This window comes from Sitophilus oryzae, unplaced genomic scaffold (assembly GCF_002938485.1).
Source record: "Sitophilus oryzae breed Bouriz unplaced genomic scaffold, Soryzae_2.0 scaffold_813_pilon_pilon, whole genome shotgun sequence".
Lineage (NCBI taxonomy): Eukaryota > Metazoa > Arthropoda > Insecta > Coleoptera > Curculionidae > Sitophilus > Sitophilus oryzae.
The window spans coordinates 1,744,623-1,767,049 of NW_022147432.1; the positions used below are offsets into that span (position 1 = coordinate 1,744,623).

At 32.8% G+C, this 22,427-nt stretch overlaps 1 protein-coding gene across 3 annotated transcripts in view; it reads left to right on the forward strand.

Moving 5' to 3' along the window:
• The window catches only part of LOC115889302 (paired box protein Pax-6-like), a 178,325-nt gene that overhangs the window by 17,116 nt on the left and 138,782 nt on the right, over positions 1-22,427 (forward strand). For 2 of the 3 annotated variants that reach the window (XM_030909257.1, XM_030909258.1), the window contains exons 3-4: positions 10,863-11,028; positions 14,251-14,431. In XM_030909257.1, coding sequence (XP_030765117.1) covers positions 10,863-11,028; positions 14,251-14,431 — 347 coding nt within the window. The remainder of the gene's footprint in view (positions 1-10,862; positions 11,029-14,250; positions 14,432-22,427) is intronic. The other variant, XM_030909259.1, reaches the window with a different exon arrangement.

Here is a 22,427-nt window from a genome sequence, read left to right on the forward strand (position 1 = left end):
ATATTTTTCTTTATTTTTTGTCAATAATGACATGTATTGACTATTTCCATTCTAAATATCTTCGTCCCGTAGAACAGTAGATTTTTTAACGATTGTTTTTACAAAGATACATTTATTACGTAAAAAGTCAGGGAAATGTATATTTTTTTCACTCAGTAGTTTTATACAGGTACGGACGAAAAGTTATTACTCTTCAAAACAGTTAAAACACATATAGGTGGCGTTCCCTATAGATAAGACTCATATTAACATCAAAATCGAATTTCTCATGTCAAAAAACTCCCAGACATCAATTTTCATCCAAATATTGACGTTACTTCAGAAATTATTTGAAAAAAATCGAAATAAAAATAAAACTTCTACACCCTGTATCTCCCAAACTAAGCATTTTGGGACATACATTTATTTTTATCCGCAGAATATGCTGCCGAAGTTTCAATCATTTCAACAGAAGTCATCAATCATTTCCCTATATCCATAAAATCAAATCTGATTTTCTAGAAAACAATCGGTATATATTGCATTTAATCTCACAAATCATTTATCACGACCACCACCGCATCTGGCGCCAAAAAGAAATATATAGAAAGAAAAACGAACGGTTTCCTTAAATTTTTCATCAATAACGCCTACCAGACAGGAAGAGAAACTCGGCTGAATTCCATAAATCAGCAAAAAGGCGGCCTTTAGAAGTGACTCGGGCAAAAGAGCGACATTTTTCATTTTTTTTGTCCGTGTATATGGTATTTCTCCAAAGTGGTAAATGAATCTGGCATAGAGGAGCGAAATTGTATTAGTAATAGAAAGTTAAGTTTTTAAGAGGCGATAAAATATAAAAGGTCCAGGCGGAAAACATGATATAAGTGCCAATTTCTTAATTAGTAATACAGTAAGTCTAACTACCCTGGCCCCTATTGGTACGAGAGCTAGCAAGGTCGGAAAAACAAGTATTTTAAGACGACGGGATCTTTGATATATCTTTTACTATGCTCTCTAGAACAGCATGCGGCCCGTCTGGCTGCCGATAAACGTTGCGTTTCCTACTGCGCATTGAAAGAAGATCCTATATTTTTATTAGTCCTTTAAATTCTAGTATTGAATATAAATCGAACATGTCCCCATAGCGCAGTGTGTAGAGTTTCCGACCACGAACCGATGATTCAGATTTCGAATCCGGGTCAGGATAAAGACTTTTTTATTTTATTTTCGTTTATATTCTGATAGTAAAGTATTAAATATTTGTTTTTTTTAATCACCAGATTTATTTAATACTTTACTATCAGAATATAAACGAAAATAAAATAAAAAAAAGTCTTTGTCCTAAACCGGATTCGAACTCTGAATCATCGGTTCGTGGTCGGAAACTCTAGGGAGAGCGCACTGCGCTATGGAGACACGTTCGATTTATATTCAATACTAGAGTTTATAGGACTAAATTAATAAAAAATATAGGATCTTCTTCCGATGCGCAGTAGTGAACGCAACGGGTATCGGCAGCCAGACGGGCCGCATGCTGTTCAGAGAGCATAGCAAAAGATATACCAAAGAGCCAGACGTCTTAAAATACTTTCTCGAAAACGTTGTTAGCTCCTAGCTATTAGAGAGAGACAAAATTAATATTGAACATTGGTTACTTTTAAAAGGATGTTACTTTTTTATTTTAAATGGAACACCCAGTATATTATTCCGATATTCAATAGAGAATTCATGTCTCTTCAAAATACTATTAAGGTTGCCTACCCCTCAAAAAAAGATTTTCCTAGATATTTTCATTTAGATGATTTGATCTGAGTAGATCTTTATTATTTGATAAAATCTAGGTCGCTGGTGATATGTCTGACGTTACTTTAACATAGCTGTCTAATTAGTCCAACTTTAACAACCAATTATCATTGTGTGTCAGTTAAAAAAAATTCTCAGAAATTTGCAAAAAATTGAAAATGCAAACTTATCCTACATCAGAAAGAATTGATATGATTCTATTAGTTGGTGAATGCAGTGTGCATTCACCAATTAATAGAATACTTAAATGCTGCTGATTTTATCTAGTCTGGTTTTTTTATGGGGATATGTTAAAGACAGTGTTTAAAAAACTCGACCAACTATTGTCGACAACATGAGAGAAATTATGGTAGCTGTTTTACGAGGTAGAACTCCACATATGCCTTTTAAAATAAAATGAACAGGAAAGGAAGCATTTTGAGCATTTGATTTCATCTATCTAGTTTTTGTCACATAATTATAGGTTTATATCTAGTTTTAATTCTGTAATAATTAAAATATGTTTTAAACGTGTACCTTTTTATTACCGTTGAGTATTTTACTTTACAATCTTTAATTTTTGTTAAATTAATAAAAGGTATATCACACAGCCACCTAGATTTTTTCAAATAATAAAGATCTGCGTCAGTACGCAAAATCATAAAAATTTAAATATCTATGAAAATCTTTATCTGAGGGGTACGCAACCTTAATAATATTTTGAAGATATGTAAATTCCCCATTGAACACCGGAAAAATATACTGGGTGTTCCATTTAAAATAAAGGAGTAACTCGCTTTTAAAAGTGACTAATGTTCCATATTAATTTTGTCTCAATCTCTATAACTTTTTGGGTCAAATTTCAATTTGGTTTAACAATGGTTACTGTGATTGAATATCAGGCTATACAAGGTCAAATAAAATTTAGGCAGCTGTTATCGAAATTTAAAATTTACTCTTTACTTGCTGCCAAAATTTCATTTCGATATAAACTACTGTTCTCCTTGGAGCTTCCGCGGCGTATGAGAGGCGCCACCCTGTATAGAGGGTTCAGTTACCAAGTTGCTAGACTTTTTGAAAACTATACCACTGGAGAGTGTAACTTAAGGGATCAGAAGAGGAATACAATAGATCTGGAATAAGATAAATCAGGTCGAGAGCCACCTCGAAGAATCTAAACTAGTGTTTATTAGAATCATTAGAGATAGGTAACAAAAATCGTCTGCAACTTTGAAACAAAGGTACATCTTTAACACATTTTGCATAAGGTTTTTTAGATATGTTTTATTTTATGAGAATTCCGATTTTTCTTCAAATCGTGAACTGCTTCCTATCTAAATTAGCCCTTTTTCGAAGTCCATTTAAGAGAAAAAGCTAAAAGACATCGTAAAAGCCCTTTGCTGCGTCCCAAAACACATCCGAGTGACTCTTCCTTTATCGCCGTCGATAAAAAGGGCGACGGCACTTTGCCCTTTTCTTCTCTTTCAGGCGAGTCCATCGCTGGTCCGCCCTTATTTTCTCGCTTTGCCGTCTCTTCAGACCTGAATTGTAACCGGTGCTTAAGGATATTTACGGCGATGGAAGGGCTAGGGTATTTGGGGACATTATATCGATTCCGACGTCTCATCCAATTTGTTGGTTTCCGTTGTTTCTACACAGTTATTTTTTACTTTTTTTAACAGAAAAAATTATTAAGTTTACACAAATAATTTTGTTTATAACGGTTTTTGTTTATACAATGTTTATACACGCCGCATTTTAATAATCATGTGAGCACTATCACCAATAAAATTGATGAAAGCTTCATTCAAAACCTCCCAATTAGTGGAATAAATTAGTCACTTTATACTTTTTAGTTTACGATCATTCACAACGTCTAAGAAACACAATTAAAATTAATAAAATATCCTAGCAACAGCTTACGGTAGTCTGTTGTATCCATAGAGAAAGCATAATATTTAGCTTATAAAACAATAAACTTGATTTCTAACCAAACTTTTTCTTAACGGGTGATAATCAAAGGCCAAAATGACATTCCTCGCAAATTTTGAAGTATAATTAGTGGAAAAGTCAAAAGTTTGTTAACTTTTTCCAATAATTGGAAATTACTACCACTAATTATGACGTTCTGAATGCTTACATTAAAATTCGATGAACAAACTTCTACGGCTGATTGAAACTACTAATTTATTCCACTGATTTCGAGGTTCTGAATGAAGCTTAAAGCTTCATTCGGAACCTCGCAATTAGTGGAAAAATTCGCCGGGTTATAAGCGAAGTTAAGTGCTTTCTTCAAAGAATGGCGGCAAATTCGGCGGCGAATGAGCATTTTGTGGTGAAAACAATTTATTGAAAGTTAGTTGTTGTAATCAAAAATTACTATGCCAAGTCCTTGTTGTGTGCCTGGGTGCAAATCCAATTATAAAACTTGTCTTGATGCAGGAGAATCAGCGGTATCTGTTTTTACCTTTCCAAAGGATGAAAACCTTAAAACCCAATGGCTTCGGAATATTCCTAGGGAGGCATGGTCACCCTCAAAATATTCTGTGGTTTGTGCTAAGCATTTTGTAGAAAGTGACATTATTAGGGACGAGGATTATCGCTTGCCAGATGGATCAATGCAAAAGGTACCTACTAAAACTAGACTAAAGTTAAATACAGTGCCTAGTATCTTAATTGCCACATTACTTATCAAAAACAGTCCCTGTTCCCCGAAAAAGTCCTGCTGAAAGAACCAAAGAAATGCAAGATCGAAGTGAGCAATTTAAGCATTTCTTTGGTTCTTTCAGCAGGACTTTTTCGGGGAACAGGGACTGTTTTTGACAAGTAATGTGGCAATTTTTTTTAGTTTTATGTGGCAAATTTGAACAAACTTTAAATTAACTTAAAAATACGCGCCTCGATAGCCGGTAAAACGGCCCGTCGCGCATTCCCGCTCGCTAGAAACCGAGCTGAATCTCTTGCCGGTTGCGGCATTGCCAAATGGTTGTTCACGGCTTGTTAAGTAGAGTCGGGCTGTGATATTACGGTCAAAAAAGAACAGTCCTGTGGAATAGAGGACGGTTGGCAACCCTAGGTTTAAGCTTTAACGCGAGATAAGCAATTCAATGATGTTTTTGTGTATAAATTTCAAGGCTATGGTGAATCGACTTGAACTAAATACAATGAAAGAATATTTTTTAAGAACAAGCATTAAATTTGGGTATTCGCCACTGAAAATAAAAACACGTTGCAAAACAAGAAACGGTATTTTTCTGGATAGCTCTAAGCGTTTAATATTCTCAGCGGCACATCCCCCAGTCTAGATCCTGTGTCTTTCCCCCTTTTCCGTGAAAAGTTTGCGCAAAATTTTATCGCCGACCCGAGACGGGGATGATTGACGTTTTCGTCGGGATTTTGCCATTCCTACTGATTTCTCAAAGAATTTCTTTACACTTGTCGATTCCTTTATTTTCGACGTCGTCTAAACCGTTTCGACATTCGATTCACGTCGCCGCAAACTATACACAAGATAAATTTTAGAATTCGAGAGTGTAATATCGACGACATTTTATTCTTCTTTGAGGATGGGGTGATTTTTTTCCCTTTTTTTCGATGGTTCGATTCTGTTTGCGTGGTTCATGTCAAAATATCGGCAGTCAAAAACAAAGAATCCTTTTATTTTTTTATTATTCTTATGACAACCATAGCCATCTCAAAACGTTGATAAAATATAAATATTTTTTACATTATTGCATGTAATCGGTTTAAAATATTTAAAACAATATTACGAAAATATTAAATCAAGCAGCTAATCGCATTAACACACAATATCAGAATAACAGACAAAAACGAAATAATAAGCCTGGTAACAAAATTCTACAGCGACCTATATAAAGCCCCAGAAAACATATATTATGAAGAAAGACTGTCCCTACCACAAGACGATGCCCCAGAAGTTGGTTAGGTTGTAGAAGTGGGAAAAGTAGGGGGAAGTAGAAAAATCGTGGTCTAAAGCAGAGTCCCGTGAGAGAAGTAGAAAAATTTATAAATAAATGCCTTTATTGTCAAAAAATTTAAATTATTAAAAAAATTATTAAAAGGTAAAGTAAACAAACAAAGTAAACAAACAAACAAACAAAAGAGAATACAAAACATTATACAAATTACATTGTCAGTCTTATTGTTTAAAATAAACATTTATAAATGTTTACAATGTCAAAGAATAAAAAAAAATAAAAATAAGATTCAAAATATTTAGTAAATTTTTAGTAAATATCAATGACCTCTAAATAAATTTATTTCAATGTCATTGGTAAATATAGTAATAGCAAACATTAGACCAGTGTTTACAAGATCAAATTCGATTATCAAAATATGTCATTTACGGCGTAGAAAGCCTTGTCTAATAAATAAGATTTCAATGCTTTGTGAAATGAAGAAAATGATGTTATGGATGATTTCAAATGGCAGGCGATTGTGCATTTTTTTCGAATTGTAGAATATTGAACTTTTAACTAACTCTGAGCGTGGGGTAGGTAGATAAAGATCTTGCTCCGCGTTCCTGAGTGGATAAGTGTAAGGTGGCCTTTCTTGAGAAGCTGATACATGCTAACGTATTAGGCAAACGGATTCAAATATAAATAAGGAAGGAAGATTTTAGTAGTTTTATACAGGTACGGAAGAAAAGTTATAACTCTTCAAATATACATTTATACGAACTTTTTTACTTATTTTTATCTGCAGAATATGCTGCCAAAGTTTCCGGAATACAGTTCGGACCACCCTGTATATTTATTAATTTAACTAGAAATATAATAATTACATTTCCTCCATTCCTATCCTAACCCATAAACATTATAAAATTTAGATTTAGAACCTAAATATGTAATATATTTAAATAAATAAAAGCTGAATATTTTACTTCACGTTAATATACAATTATTAAACATATCATACATATAAGTTTTAATATATTTTTTAGATATTATATTATCTTGTATCGATCAAAGATTTTAACCTTATTTCACTTCGAAATATATTCAGCTTTTATACCCGTTCTATTTCTCATATTAGTTGTCTTTTTTACAGGTAATTCAAGATGAATAAATACATCTTGATGCCTGAGGTAATATAACGAGGATCCAGAAATTAGGTGCCGATAGGTCTACTAATTTTTACAAGTCATTTTTGTACAATTTAGGTTAAAATCCTTGCTGTTGCAGGAGGGAATTACGCAAATCTAGAACAATACACTAGTTTATTTCAAACTTAGACTTATATTTTGCTTTACATGTTGACATTATCTGTTAATGATTAAGTGCAAAGTTAGTTTTAATCAGCTGTTAATGATGCTGACACTGGTAGCAAAATATGCGTGTGAAGTTAGTTATATTTTAAAATCTGAGTTGCCAACGTTTAGCCCAATTTAATGTTATTTTTATATTGCCTATTATTCATCGTATCCTTATTTATATCTACATTTTACAACATGTGGCAACCGCGCTAACTGAATCTTAGAAACTCACTGCTATTGCCCAGGGAATGCTAACATTCACTAGTAAAAGTTGGTTTCAAAAATAGCTGTCGAACTTTTGCTGGCGCAGTCTTGGCAAATCAGTGAATCAGTTTTTGCTAGTGATTGTTAACAATCACTGATTTCCAACTTTTACTGTAATGTTACAGTTACATATAATCCACAGTTTATATAGAAATATAGGAATATTTTTACTTTGTTAAGAATTGGTGGATATCTATCGATATTTTGACTGATGTTTCTGTATCCCCGTTGTCGAGCGAGGTCGTCAGTTGACGACAGATCATTCTTTAGCTCGTTATTACACCGGTGATAACATGTGCACAGTTACATTGTTCTTTGTGTGTGAATATTATATTTAACTCGTCATACATGATCTAAGTTTTTACAAAGGCTATTAAAGTAATACAGCGATTACATATTTTCTATAAACAAACTATTTATAATCAGAAACGTGAAAATATATACCTTATAAGATTAAAAACGGAGTATCAGAAGTAGCTAAGTTGTGAATAAAAACATAAATTTCAGAAATTAGAGTATTTTAGATAGTAATGTTGCTTGTTTGAATTTACAGTTAAAGTACACTTGATCTAAGTTTCTGTGTATATCAGGTAGATAATTTTAATACATAAGGGGAATATAATCAAATTAATGAGTAGCAAACTATAACTTGGCTTATTAATTAATTCTCAACATATTCTGTGAACAATCAGTAATCAGACTATTTAGTACAGCTACTGTACCTTGTAAACTCTCTTTGTAAACTAAATATTTAATTATATTGTATTAGAGCCAATAATAATGTTCGTATTAAAATTTGAGTATATTTTCTTCCGATCAGGGTAAGAAATTATTGTTTTTTTTTAAATAATAACTTAGATCTTTTTAAGGCGACTCTTAAATAAGTGCAACAGAAAGACGTTAATGAGATTTTTTTCGCAAAAAAATGAAAATTTGGATTTTTTTGAAAAAAATTTTAGAACTTTTTTATTTCTAGTTAAAAAACGTAATATCTTCATAATATGACAACATAGGTAGTAGATAAAATTTACAAGAAAGAAAACCCAGCAAAAATCCAGTGGTATTCAAAATATAAGCAAAAAATCTTTTTTTTTGAAATTTTCAAATTAAAATACATAACTCGGTTATTTTGGAATTATTTGAAAAACGGTAAAGACAAAAAAGTTGTTCCACTGCAAGTTCTGCTAGTAAACAGCTTTAAGCTTAAAGAACAACACTTAGTGCTTAAAAAACACAAAACTATTTATTTAAACCAAAAACTCGTTATACCTACAAAACTAAAATGTCAAAACGAATGAAAATGTCTGGAAATAAATAAATAAATGTGGCAACTTGACATTTTTTACAGCAGAGCTACCACCTGAATCCCCAACGCGAAATTTAAATTCCAGTTAGTCAACCCGGCGTCGAATATGTTCATGATTGGCAACAATGAATTTAGAAATCGCATCCTCGATTACGCAACTAAAAGTTTATTTGGTATCAAATATATGTCAAAATATCTTGCACACATACAAATCTATTTGATATGAAATATGCTTTTATTCGAATAAAAATCAATTTCAATAAACTCATTTAGTAAGCATTCGATATTTCCCATCACTAGCAGATCGGGGAAGTTAGCAACTCACTGAAAGCAGGAATTATAAAATACGATCCTGCTTGGGCTGCTACAATCCTGCTTTATCCTGCTTCAAATCCCAACCCAGCCACACCTACCAATTTTGAGCTATAGGTATTTTTATTTTGGTTGCTAACTTCCCAGTTGGCAACACATGAGAAACAGGATCGCCAAAACTGGTTCCTACTTACGCTGCTATACCCCTGTTGCATCCTGCTCTAAATTTCATCCCAGCAACACTTGCTGGTTTTAAGATACAGCAAGTTTAAGTCTGATTGGTGACGTCACACATAGCAACACAATAAAAGCAGGATGGCTGAAACAAGTTCCTGCTTTTGCTGCTATAATCCTGCCTTATCTTATTTCAAACCCTATACCAGCCTCTTGCCGTTTTTGAAATACAGCAAATTTCGTTTTGATTATTGGAAATCGGGAGTTGGGGAATTGGAGTTTTCCAATCATGTAATCTGTAAAAGATCAAATATAAAATGCTTCTAATGATTCCTTTCACAACGAGACGGGCACCATTTACGGACAAATTACGTAAGAAACCCCATGGGCTCGTTGGGGATGTGAACTGGAAAAAAACATTAAACAAATATCTATGAAAAATAAAATTTTTATTAAACAAAATACTAAAAAAACTATGAATCACGAAAGATGACCATCACGTGACAATTTTACTGTTTATCAAAAACAATCGATACCGCTAATTCAAATGTGTTAGACAGAGACAAAAACAAACACTCCAAAAGCCGCGAGAAATACCAACATATATTGCAAATTAAATAAAAGCTTTTAAAAACATTTTTAAAAACAAGCTTTTATTTAAATGTTCTAAAAAGAAGAAAATAATTTTCTGTAACACTTTTACTATCAACTTATAATCTCATTACACAATTTATATGATATAAAAGCTTGTTGCTGACTTGTCCGCTAGGGCACGGAACAAAACGTAAAAAACAAAAGTTTAAGGATAGATTGACAAACAAAAAAAACAAAATAACACAAATCACACTTGCGAGAACTATGAATTCAAATTCATAGTAGAAAACTGGAAAATTTGAGGTTTTGGTTCGCGGGTACGTTAAGGCGCTTTCGGATGACTAAAAACTCTAAAGTTACTCCTGAGAATACTGAACCTGCCTTATTTTGTTCAACTGTTCGGAATAATTATTTATGGCTTGGAAGCTTATACATATTTTAAGCAAATAAAGCAAAAAATAGCAGCCTAAGCTGAAACTTATCAAGTTAAAAAAAATCATTCCTAATCTTAATGTGCGACTGATTACCAGGAATCGATTCGTTCTATTTTAAAAACGACAAGCGTGGCTGGTATGAGGTTTAAAGCAGGATAAGGCAGGATTATATTAGCCAAAGCTGGAACATGTTTCAGCCATCTTGCTTTTATTGTGTTGCTATGTGTGACGTCACCAATCAGACTTAAACTTGCTGTATCTTAAAACCAGCAAATGTTGCTGGGATCAAATTTAGAGTAGGATGCAACAGGGGTATAGCAGCGCAAGCAGGAACCAATTTTGGCGATCCTGCTTCTCATATGTTGCCAACTGGGAAGTTAGCAACCAAAATAAAAATACCTATAGCTCAAAATTGGTAGGTGTGGCTGAGTTGGGATTTGAAGCAGGATAAAGCAGGATTGTAGCAGCCCAAGCAGGATCGTATTTTATAATTCCTGCTTTCAATGAGTTGCTAACTTCCCCGATCTATCACTAGCTGTCAGTATTAGGCAATATTCTCTAAATTAAGGGATTTTCTTAATAATATAGCGATATTGTAATTATCAACAGCAAATCAGTATTTTTTAAGTGGTTTTAAACAAAAAACCAAAAAAAGCTAGACGAAACTTAGATCATTTTATGGCGAGTTGGCCTAATGAGTTCTACTTAACCTAACGTTGCGTTATTATGTGACTGTGGACAGGCCATAGCGGTGTGAACCAGCTAGGGGGTGTGTTCGTCAGCGGGCGCCCCCTGCCCGACTCCACACGGCAGAAAATCGTGGAGCTGGCCCACTCGGGAGCCCGACCCTGCGACATATCCAGGATACTGCAGGTGTCCAACGGATGCGTGTCCAAGATACTCGGCAGGTATATCTGGTTCATTCAATGTAGAGCGTGTTGATTTTTTTTATTTTGTATTTAATTTTTTTTTTCGTAATGATGGTGTCGTGTGGTTGGTTGATTTCCTTAGATATGATTTATGTTTTTTATTGTACTGTTCTGAATATACAGGGTTGCCAAAAAGGTACCAATAAATAGTAGTTAAATTATGAAATAGAATATTTATGAGGTGTGTAAGTTATAAGTACTAAGGATATCTAAATCGGATCTCATACGATCGAAAAAAAACGGCATGTTGTCAACATATTCCAAATATCGTATGATCGAAAAACAAATAGCCTGATATACAGCTGGGCAATCACAATCGATGATTATTGCGGTAAGGTCAAGCCCTAGACGTCATTTACTGGGCCCGTACTCTTCCTTATTTTTTAATGGCGCTCACTGTCAGTTGGCCTGAAGATTTATTAGCTATTAAGATCGGCAAAAAAAGTTTTTTTTAATTTCATTTAAAATGAGTTATTTGGGTCATAAATGACCTAAATACAAAATATTTTCATGGTTTCTGTCTGTCTGTGTGTCTGTCTGTCTGTCCGTCTGTAACACGATAACTCAAAAACCGTTAAACCGATTTTAACCAAATTTGGCACAAAAATACTGTGGCACCCGAGAATCTGTCCATTAGTTTTTGGCGGGGGTGGGGGGTTAAAAAATTTTATTATGGCATGGGGTTAAAAATTTTAAAAAATCGTAACTCCAAAATTACTTAACGTTACTTAAGTTAATTACTATTAACGCGGTTTTCAATTTAAGATTAGGAATAATATTTGCAACAAAATTTGCAATAACATCAAAATCAGTCAAAGTCGCAGTTTTTGAGATATTCCGTGTTTCCGTAGTCCGTTTTTGAGAAAATCGGTGTGGAGAACTCCAAACTCCCATCGGACTCAACCCCAGGTGGCGGATAGGGGAGATAACCGCGGACCAAAATTGGAAAAATTCCTTTACTTTGAAACTAAAAGAACTGCCTACCAACTTTTCATTAACATATTTTAGTATGGGCGGCTATACGTGTCTACCTGCGCCGGCGGCAATTTTTTTTATTTTGAATACAAATGATTTTTAAATATTGAAGGTATATTCTATATAAATTCGAGAAACAATATTTTGTTCTTTTTTAATTTTTCTATGATTAGTGTTAATTTTTGACAAGTTTAATATCAATTTTTAGTAAATGAATTGACCTATTTAAAGGCCAACTGACAGTGAGCGCTATTAAAAAATACGGAAGGGTACGGGCCCAGTAAATGACGTCTAGGGCTTGACCTCGCCAAAATTATCATCGATTGTGATTGCCCAGCCGTATTTGACGCATTGTTTTTTCGATCATACGATATTTGCAATATGTTGACAGCAACTTTCATATTTGAAATTAATACACCCATTTTTTATAGAATTAAATTTTCTGTAAAATTGGGTGAATTTTGATATCAAATACTGTCTAATCTAACGTAAAACTATATAGTCTATTTTGATAATAAAATAAAGAATGTGTGTGATTTTAATTGAAAAAAGTGAGTTAACATAACTTTTTTGAACTATATTTACTATTCTTTGACAGAGATATCGCATAACATACTAATACGTAATAATACTGTATGATCGAAAAAAACGGCGTTGAAAAAAAGTTGGCTTGAAAATGACGATCAGTCACATTCCCCATATAATTCTACATACAGGTTGTTAATTTGTTTATTACTCGCAGCAAGAGCTTTATGGTTGAAATATGGCAACCTCGACCCGCTCGTCGACGAGACGGGACGAGTAGGCAGTGTTGCCATTCTGTTCCCCAATAAGTAACCGTCCAGTTAACAATCTGTATAAAATAGCAGTGATATTCATAGCGTTCATTTCATAGTCATCGCGGCACTTTTTGTTCGATCATACGTACTGTATGATCAAAAAAATTATTATCGATTTTATTAGAAGTAAAAATGATACTTTTTGCGGGGAGGCTCTACGTTTTAATCATTTTTACTCTGAAACGTCACAAATAATTTTAAACAATTTTAAACGGTGCAAATACTATAAAAAAAATATTTAAAAGTATTACCTTCTAAGTACATAATTATATATCGAGAAACTATAGTTACAGTCGTTGAATTTAACACTTTATGTCAGTTTAATAATATTGTTTCGTATTTTTGCACTAGGCGTAAAACCGTTTTACTTTTATGCCTAGGCGTTAAAATTACTATTTTATATTGTTAACCACGTCCACGTCGCAAAAATTAATACTTTTATGACGTTTGAAAAAAAAATATTTTAATGTATATTTTTTGATATAAAGAATGCTATATACTTAATTTTGATAACTCGATATTAAAAATAGTCAACATTTATTGCGAATTTTTGGCAATCCCTCTATTTTCTATACAGGGTGCGTCTCAAAAGTGGCTCACCGCTATAACTTTTTTGTTCTCTTAGATAAATAACGAGATTTGGTATGTTAATATATGATATAAATTAGGATTGATTGACATATTCAATAATTGTTTTCGGTCTATTTCTGTTTCACCGGAAATTACTACAACTTTTGATTTTAAATGGAATTTTTTTACTTTATTCGATAGAAAATGACACCCTTAATAGAATGACATTATATGGTTTATTTAAAACTGTAATATACGGTTCATTTGCATATGTGCAAACAAGAGCCACCCTCATTCCATTTGAAAAAATTGAGATGATTAAAAATACGATTTGGGCATTTTTAGCCGGCCTGGACAACACACTAAAAACATTAGGCGATCAAATTTATTTCTCGAAGGCTCCTTGATTAAAAATTATTGTTTTTAACACAACCATGGCACTCTAGATTGAAATTTAAAATACAGTCTTTTTAAGCCATGTGATATGCCTACTACTAATGAAAGTATCATTTTCTATCGAATAAAGTAAAAAAATGCCTAGGGTGTCATATACAAATCAAAAGTTGTAGTAATTTCCTGTGAAACAGGAAGCAGCGGAAAAGATTTGTATGCGTCAATCAATCCTAATTTATATCATATACTAACATATCAAATCTCGTTTTTATAACTGAAAAAATAATAAAGTTATAGGGGTGACCCACTTCTGAGATGCACCCGGTATACCTAATGTAATTACAACACTATAATTTCGGATATAATTAGTACCAAGGAATTGATTAAAATTCGATGCTTTTCGTTCTTTTTTTCTTTTTTATAGGTACTACGAGACGGGGTCCATCAGACCGCGCGCCATCGGCGGGTCCAAGCCTCGAGTAGCTACAGCAGAGGTCGTCTCCAAGATCTCGTCCTACAAGAGAGAATGCCCGTCGATATTCGCTTGGGAGATCAGGGATCGGCTGCTACAGGAAGGAGTGTGCACCAACGATAATATTCCCAGCGTAAGTCCATTTATAATAATTTGCCCATTATTAAAATATTAGTATTGAACTTTGATTGACTTGGTATGCAATGTTTCAACGCCGTTTTTAAATGCTAAAATTTATCGAAAATTTGACTATTTCAATGTAATAAAATAATTTCAATTTTTTTTCCATAGCAACTGTTAAAATGTCCTTATATCTATCAAAAATAGTAGATATGTAGTTGATAAAATAGTACTTTAACCGCAAGGGTAGATTAAATGATACTTTAACAGCGAGGATAGGTTAAAAAATTTATTTCTTCTCGCACGTTGTTTAATTGCTTCCATTTTTGAACATTTTTGTATTCCTTTTCATAAGATATTCGGGATTTAAATGGAAGTAGTTTGGATATGGCGTTTGTCGCCTCAGCCTGAATATCTGTTGGTAATTTACTTATTTCGTTTTGAGCCATTTCTGGCTCCAATTCAATCAGCAATCGACACGAAAGAGAATTAAAAAATATTGACTCAAAACTGACAACTAAAGAGACAGCTTTATTTATTTGTCAAATTACATAGAAACCAACGCCAACCCAGCACAATATTTTTTCTACTCGTAATAAATTCCTTGATAAAATATTTTCTGAATATTTTTTAAAACGTAACTCGCTATGGAAAACCATATTGTTTTATACACGACGATAAAATTGCATTATCGTCTCCCGAAGTTAATTCACTCGCGATTTTATCGCTCCTGAATTATTCTTTTCGGTTGACGATAAAATATAATTTTATCGTCTTGTATAAAAAATAACTATTACGTATTTCATGGAAAGCAAGTACCTATTGCTACAGATTGGCTCCTAACTTTTTTTGAGTTGAATGGGTTATGCGGTGTTTACACGGGTCGATTTTCGCCGTGTGGCAAGTTGCTTCGACAACGCCTTGCCAAAGCCGCATAGCTTCCCCATTTACACAGTCTACTGAAATCGCAAGTGACTCAGTCTATATTTTTCGAAAATGTTAAGTAGAGCAGGTGTTTTACGTGCTGGCATCAAAATAGTTAGTAAATTAATTACTCAGGAATTGCTGAAAGAGCAAAGAAAGAAGAAAAGGAAAACAATACACCAGCTTTGGCTTGGTAAAATAATAAATACTTACTTATTAAACTATTGTAGGTAAATTAAATAAAAGTAGACCGTTATAAATTTAAATAAAGTCCATGAACTAATGTCGATTTTGAAAATAGCTACTAACTGTCACTAGCAAATTGCTATGGCGACATAAGCCATTACGATTGCCATTTTATTGAAAAATAGCTTTTTATTCAAAATCTGAGCCAGATAGGTATATAGGAAACCCTGATATAGTTTGAAAGAGCACTTAAATCTGCTTCGACTTATTTAAAAAAATACATAGTGTTGTATTTGAAATAACGAAGTTTTTATGTAATATAAATATTTAAAATAGACCAGCAATTTCTGATACCCCTGTACACATTTAAGGTAGCAATATTTTTTTTTAGTAAAGTTTATTTCTCTGGCTTCAAAGCCAGCACAAGAATTAAATCTACAGGGTGTTGACAAACTTTTTTTATTATAGCATGCATATTTAAATATCTTTAAATATCTGAAAAACCAAAGCATTTAAACATATTAAACCCTTATAATAAATGCCTTATTCTATGCCCAAGAATTCAAAAATGAAATAAAATACCGGGTGTTCCATAAGAAAAATATAACTTTGGTATGGATTTTAGTTCTGACACATCCAATTTGAAAACAATTTTAAATTATGAACATTGTCTCTCTACATTAACCCATAAAAAATTTGTTTCTACATCTTTCCGTTTTCGTATAATAACCGAGGCGAATGAGGTGCGCCACCCTGTAAACCAAAATTGTTGAATAGGTAAGTGCTTCAAAGGAAACCAAATAAAATAAAGTGCGTTGGTTTTACATGAGATATGACAACTTTTTGTAGAGAAAGAATTGTGTTGCGCGACTTGGCTTTTAGTATTGAAAATACTTCTGGCCGCGTTTATATGGGACCCATCTTTGAAAAAACGACATGCTAGAAGCAACATGGGTTCAATAACCTGCCTGTCAACACGTACTTAAGTTGATAGAGCCGGCATTGATGAGCGAATAGGGCAAGGTCGAGTCTAGACCGGCGGATAAAGACAGCGATATTATTTTAAAAAAAATATGTCAAGGCATGGGTTGTTAGGTACAGTTTGGCTATTTTAATCTAACTATTTCCGTACGAGAAACAAGGGGCAAATTATACGAGAAAGAGCAGAATCACATAAATAATAAATTTAGACTAATTACCATATTTTTTTTATATGATTATTATATTTTTAATTATAAACTTAGGATAAAGAAAAAGTTTGCATGGTTTCCACCGCGAACAGGCGTTAAAACAAATAAATCCAAGGCGTTGTCAAATATTTATTGGGATAAGTTGATAAGTTTTTACCGTTTGAATATTGTTGTAAATAATAATTATTATCATTTAATTAGTGCTAACTTATCAAAATTCACAACACGGCGAAATTTCAACAAAATCGGCCAACGGATCTTTGAAATATTAATTAAAAAATGTCTATTAGGACTTGATACCCTGTATCTTTAAAATTATGCATTTCCGGATACATGTTTATATTAACATTTTACCTTAAAAACACATAGAATCACCTTCTGAAGTTGGCCAGATACTTAATTAACAGCCTGTATTTAAAAATGGCTAGCTAGCAATTTTGTAAGTAAAGCTATGTTTATTTTAATAGAAAAAAAAAAATACATTTCATAAAAAATAAACAAACCCACAATTCAATTACTATACACTACAAAATAAAACAGTAAATCACAACAGTACACCAAAACACTTTTAAAACACATGGTTAGCGAAACGCGCGTCCAGTGTAAAAGTAAAAGTGTTTTGGTGTATTGTGGTGATTTAGTGTTTTATTTTGCTGTGTAACACCAAAGGTTCCAACCCTCAACTGTAATACTATACACTAATTAATTAATTTTAAATGTATCTAAATAGGCACTTTAATAATTGAAAAATGGACATGAGCACTTCATAGAGTATACCAAATATGTAAACAAATTCCAGTAACAAAACCACAAATGGCACATTAAAATCTGCATTATCTGAAATCAAACTATAGGTACCTAAACGGCCAATCAGCCAGACAACAGTCACAAGACGCCGACATCGATAACGCCGATGAGCAGTTTTTAATAATTATTCCGAGTTAATACTTCAAGTAGCATTCCTTCAAACAAATTTTAATTTAAGTATTGTTAATACATATATTCATATTAATGATTATAGCCTGTATGATTTCTAAAATAAAAAATCCAGCGTGTTTTTATCAGAATAACTATTAAATGATTAACTAGAAATAATTAATATTTATTAACTTCGTAAGTGTTATTTTTTAATATAATTATGAATTTAATAATTAAATAATTATCTTAAGTTTAAATTGTGGTAAACTTGTTATGAATTTCAATCATTTATATTTAAAATCTTAGGGAAGGCAATATAAATTTTAGGCAGAAGAACTCAAGGGAAGGACTGTGTATTAGTAATTAAAGTTTTACATTTTTTTTACTTGCCATTTTTCTTGTTTTTCACGTTGCACGTTCACTCTTCGTTGTGTCACACACAATCTGAATTTCGGATATGATGCAGAACTGATAAATTAGACCAAATATATTAATTGCAAGGTATGCAAAGAAATATTTTTCTTAACTTTGCAAATACTTAAGGCATGCAATAATTTAAAAAAAATTGATTGAACGTGAGATTACTTCATAATTCTTGAAAGTCTTGGATGATAAAGATTTGAATTATTATGGGTCTGTTTTGTTTAAGAAGCTAACAAATAATTTCAAAAACTTAACTATCAAAATATAATGGTAGAAAATGTTTAAAAGTATGTATAGGTATAATATTCCATATTAATTGGACATACTGAATGTAAACTAGGAATACATAGTTGCTGCAGTCGATAATATATTTTGCTGTTTATTTTCCTCATAACAAAAAACCGTCAATGCCGCTACTCACATTATGGGCACCTTTTTATACTTAAATCTCTTAATGATGTTTAAAAATACATATGTAGGTACATACTATAAGTAGTGGTTGTCGTGGTTTTTTTATTAGGTATGATGAAAAGAAGCTGCAAACTAAATTATCGTTGGAGCCAACTATATTTTAATTTATTTTTATCTACAGTAACTATGCACGGTAAGGGTTCAAAATATGCCTATACTGTAAGGTAAAAATACATTTCCTCCATAAATTTACATCGTAAGTTCGAATATTAGTTAAACCTAGGAATACCCAGGTAATAGTCGGAAATATGCAAAAGAAGGGGTGAGTTTAGGTTAGATTAGAATTAGGTTTTAGTTGGTTTTGAATTAATAAAAATATAGACCTAATCTAAACTTAACCGAAACTGACCCACTTTTTGGTATATTTCTGGCTCCTACGTGGGCAACTCTACGTTTAACCAATATTCGGGCTTTTACGGTAACATAATACTCATTCTGATTGGTTTAATCTGGCTCCATAACAAAACTGTGGGTTCGAAGTGCTATTGCAAATTAATGCACTTAATTCTATGTATACACTCTCATAAAAAGCCATCACGATACAAATTAAATATCAAAATTATTTAACGTTGCTAACGGTTCACTTGTTCACTATACGTATCTGGAATATATTTGCGAATGGCGATCAGCGATACGATGGTGCGTCCAAACCTGGGGAGACGAGCGCGAGACATTCCAAATTCGCTGTGTGGACGAGTCTCGCGAAAGCGTCGCGAGTCAACCTCCGGAGCCTCGTTGCTATCCGTCCCCTGTCGGTTTTCCAACGGCCGAGAGATCAAAGAAAGCTCGAAAGTCTCGACCTGTTTTTGGTACGCCCCACCCGACTGCGAGATATTAGCTCTGATTTATAAATTTCGACCATTTAAAATTAAGTAATCTCAAATTTCTATTATCATTTTTTCTGATAGAATTTACAAATTTGATGTCACTAATAATTTTTACCCTACCGAAATCCAACATTTCTTTAAACAAATTGAATTATTACAACATCTATTAATTTTAGATATATAATATCAAAAAATGGTAAGAAAAGTTACCGAATTGTATGTACGTATGTATAACCCAATAATAAAATAAAAAATAGGGTATTCCCATTAGAAAATATGTTATATCCGCAACACTTTTTTGAATTACCCTGTATACTCTATAGTAATGTTAAAATGTGCTTCTTAACCTTACCAATAACTATTTTATTTAACATTTTGTTCTAAAAACGTTAAAAAACGTATTATGTATAAAACGACGTGTAAGGGATAAAGGGGAAAACAGCCAAAAGGGGAAAACCGACGATGAATACCATGTTAAAGACCGAATATCATATTAAAGATACAAAAATGTATTACTGTATGCGTTGTTATTTGGCCATCGTTTGTTATATTCAATTGCAATTTAATATGTGTTTGGCTTTCTTTCACTATGATCCCACTCGGCTTGTCTCAGGTTGTGGCAGGTTGGCGTAAAAAATGGATAGAAAATGTCTCGCTCTCGTCTCGCTCTTGTCTTGCTCTCGTCTCGCGCTCGGCTCGTCAGGTCTGGACGCACCATAGACTGCCGGAGTGGTGACGTCACGAATGTCAAATTGCTTTCCAAACAAGGTTTAGTTCTTTATATTTCTATTGAGCTCTTCCAAATGACGTCACAAATTAATATAAAATGTAAAAAAACAGGTGATTGCCGACAACCGCCGACTTGTATCTGGTATTTTCAATACGCCTATGATGGTTGCGTATGTTGCAAAATCTGGGATTTTTTTTACATTCTATGTTGATGGAATAAGTAAATTACTCCTATGATAAGAAACCGTCAGTTTCTTGTTCGTGTTTCATCAGGCTATAGCCTTGCTGGGTGGCACGGCAGTGTCAAGTAATACCTCTCCCTTCTTATTTTCCTCATCTCGTCTCTCCCTCGCCGTCGCGTCGGTCGGCAGTATCATATGACGGCGGCTTTTCCACGTCAACAGAGCCTCTGCCGTGTCGGCTTCACGGCCCACCGGATTCCGTCTCATCCGATTACTCGCGGCCTGCTGCGCCGCCTCACCTTGCCGCCCCGCCGCCCACCGCATCTACAAGGCAAGCCTTTTCCTTCTTCAGTTTCCGCACAAACTCGAGTTACTTGTTTACTACGCTGAATTTTTACTTTTAATTCTCGATTGTAGTTTTTTTACTATCGAATAGCTTGCTCTACTCGTAAAGAAGAGAAAAAAAAAGAAATATATTTCTGTTTTCTAAATTTTAGTTATTTAATTTTTTTAAATAAATTTTATTCTAAAATTTATTTTTATTTTATTTTAAATTTAATTTTTTAATTGATATTAAACATACAATAAACAACAAAATAGCTATTTATGTAACAAGTTGCGAAATGAATGTGTTTTAAGCACTGGACGCAAAATTCGTCGCAATGCGTCGAGTGCTTAAAACACTCTTTACGCAACGAATTTCATACAAGATATTTTGTGCAAGCGGATAATTTGAGATTTTCATACTATTATTATTATTTACTAGCTTTTTCCCGCGACTACGTTCGCGTTACACCTCGTTCATACATTGATTTAAATGATTGTTTACATCTTTATAGATATAGAGCTAGTGAGCCTTACAAATGCAATATTAAAACTATGTTTTTAAGAGTTTTAGAGCTACTCGTATTTTATATGAAAGTTAGCAATTGTCGATTTTCTGGGTTTCATACAGGGCGAGTCTTGAATAAGCGCAAATATTTTCAGGGCTAGTAGATCTCGATAAAAGAAACATATTTACTCTTTACCGTTTTTCAAATAACTCCAAAATCACCGAGTTATTTTACTTTAAAAATTTCCAAAACAAAATATTTTTTGCTTAATTTTTAAGAATGACTGGAGTTTTTCGGGTTTTTCTGTCAGGTAAATTTAATCTACTACCTATGTTGCCATATTATAAGAAATGATGGTTTTTAACTAAAAATTAAAAAAAAACCTAAAAAGTTAAATAATTTTAATAATTCTAGAAGTTGTTATCGAAATCAAAGTATTTCAAAGAAGTTCAATTTTGGCCCCAAAATGATTTTGATATCTTGCTTTTTAACACTTTTTCTCAAATTTCAAACTACTTCCATTGACTGAAACTAATTATGTATGGTTGGAAAGAGGGTGGATGTGGTTTTTTATTTCTTAATTATGTATAGGGTGTTTTAGAAATCAGACCAAAGTCGAAATTTTGCAAAATCTGAAAAAAGAAAATCTCTTGAAAATAATAAATAGTGAAATGACTATTTACCCTCTATAGATAGAGCCCTACCTATGGTCCCATATAAACTGTACTACTAAAATAAAGAGCTTTGCCATATAAAGTTTTCAATTGAATATTTGAATTTTCCAATTGTCGCTTTTCTTGAATAGGTATTCTCCTGATTTATTTTTATTTTTCAAGAGCATTAATATTCTCTTTATACGTTATTTTTTATTCCTAGAAGGATGGTTTGAAGAAGAAAGATTTCGTTTATATTATTGATGTCACTAAATAAACCCTTGTATAAAATTTTATACTTCTAGATGTTATACTTAGTAATGCATTTTCTTACAACCAAACTTTCATTCCCTATTCTACTCCCTATGGGTATGAATTTCATAAATTTTCTATGTCCAAATAATTAACTAATGTCTTTTAAATGACCCTTTGTGCAAATTTTTATGTGTGTAATCCAGAGGTCACGAAGGTTTATACAAATTTTTACTAACTTTACCCATTTGGTTGATAAATTTCAATAATCTCTTCTAATTCTTTCTGTAGAATTTCATTCTTCTAGACTAGATAGTAAGGAATTTTCATACAAAAGATTGTTCGACATAATTTTACACTCAAGAGGATGAATTTCCTAAAATCACTTTGCGTAGCTAATTCACTAAGCACTAATGCCATA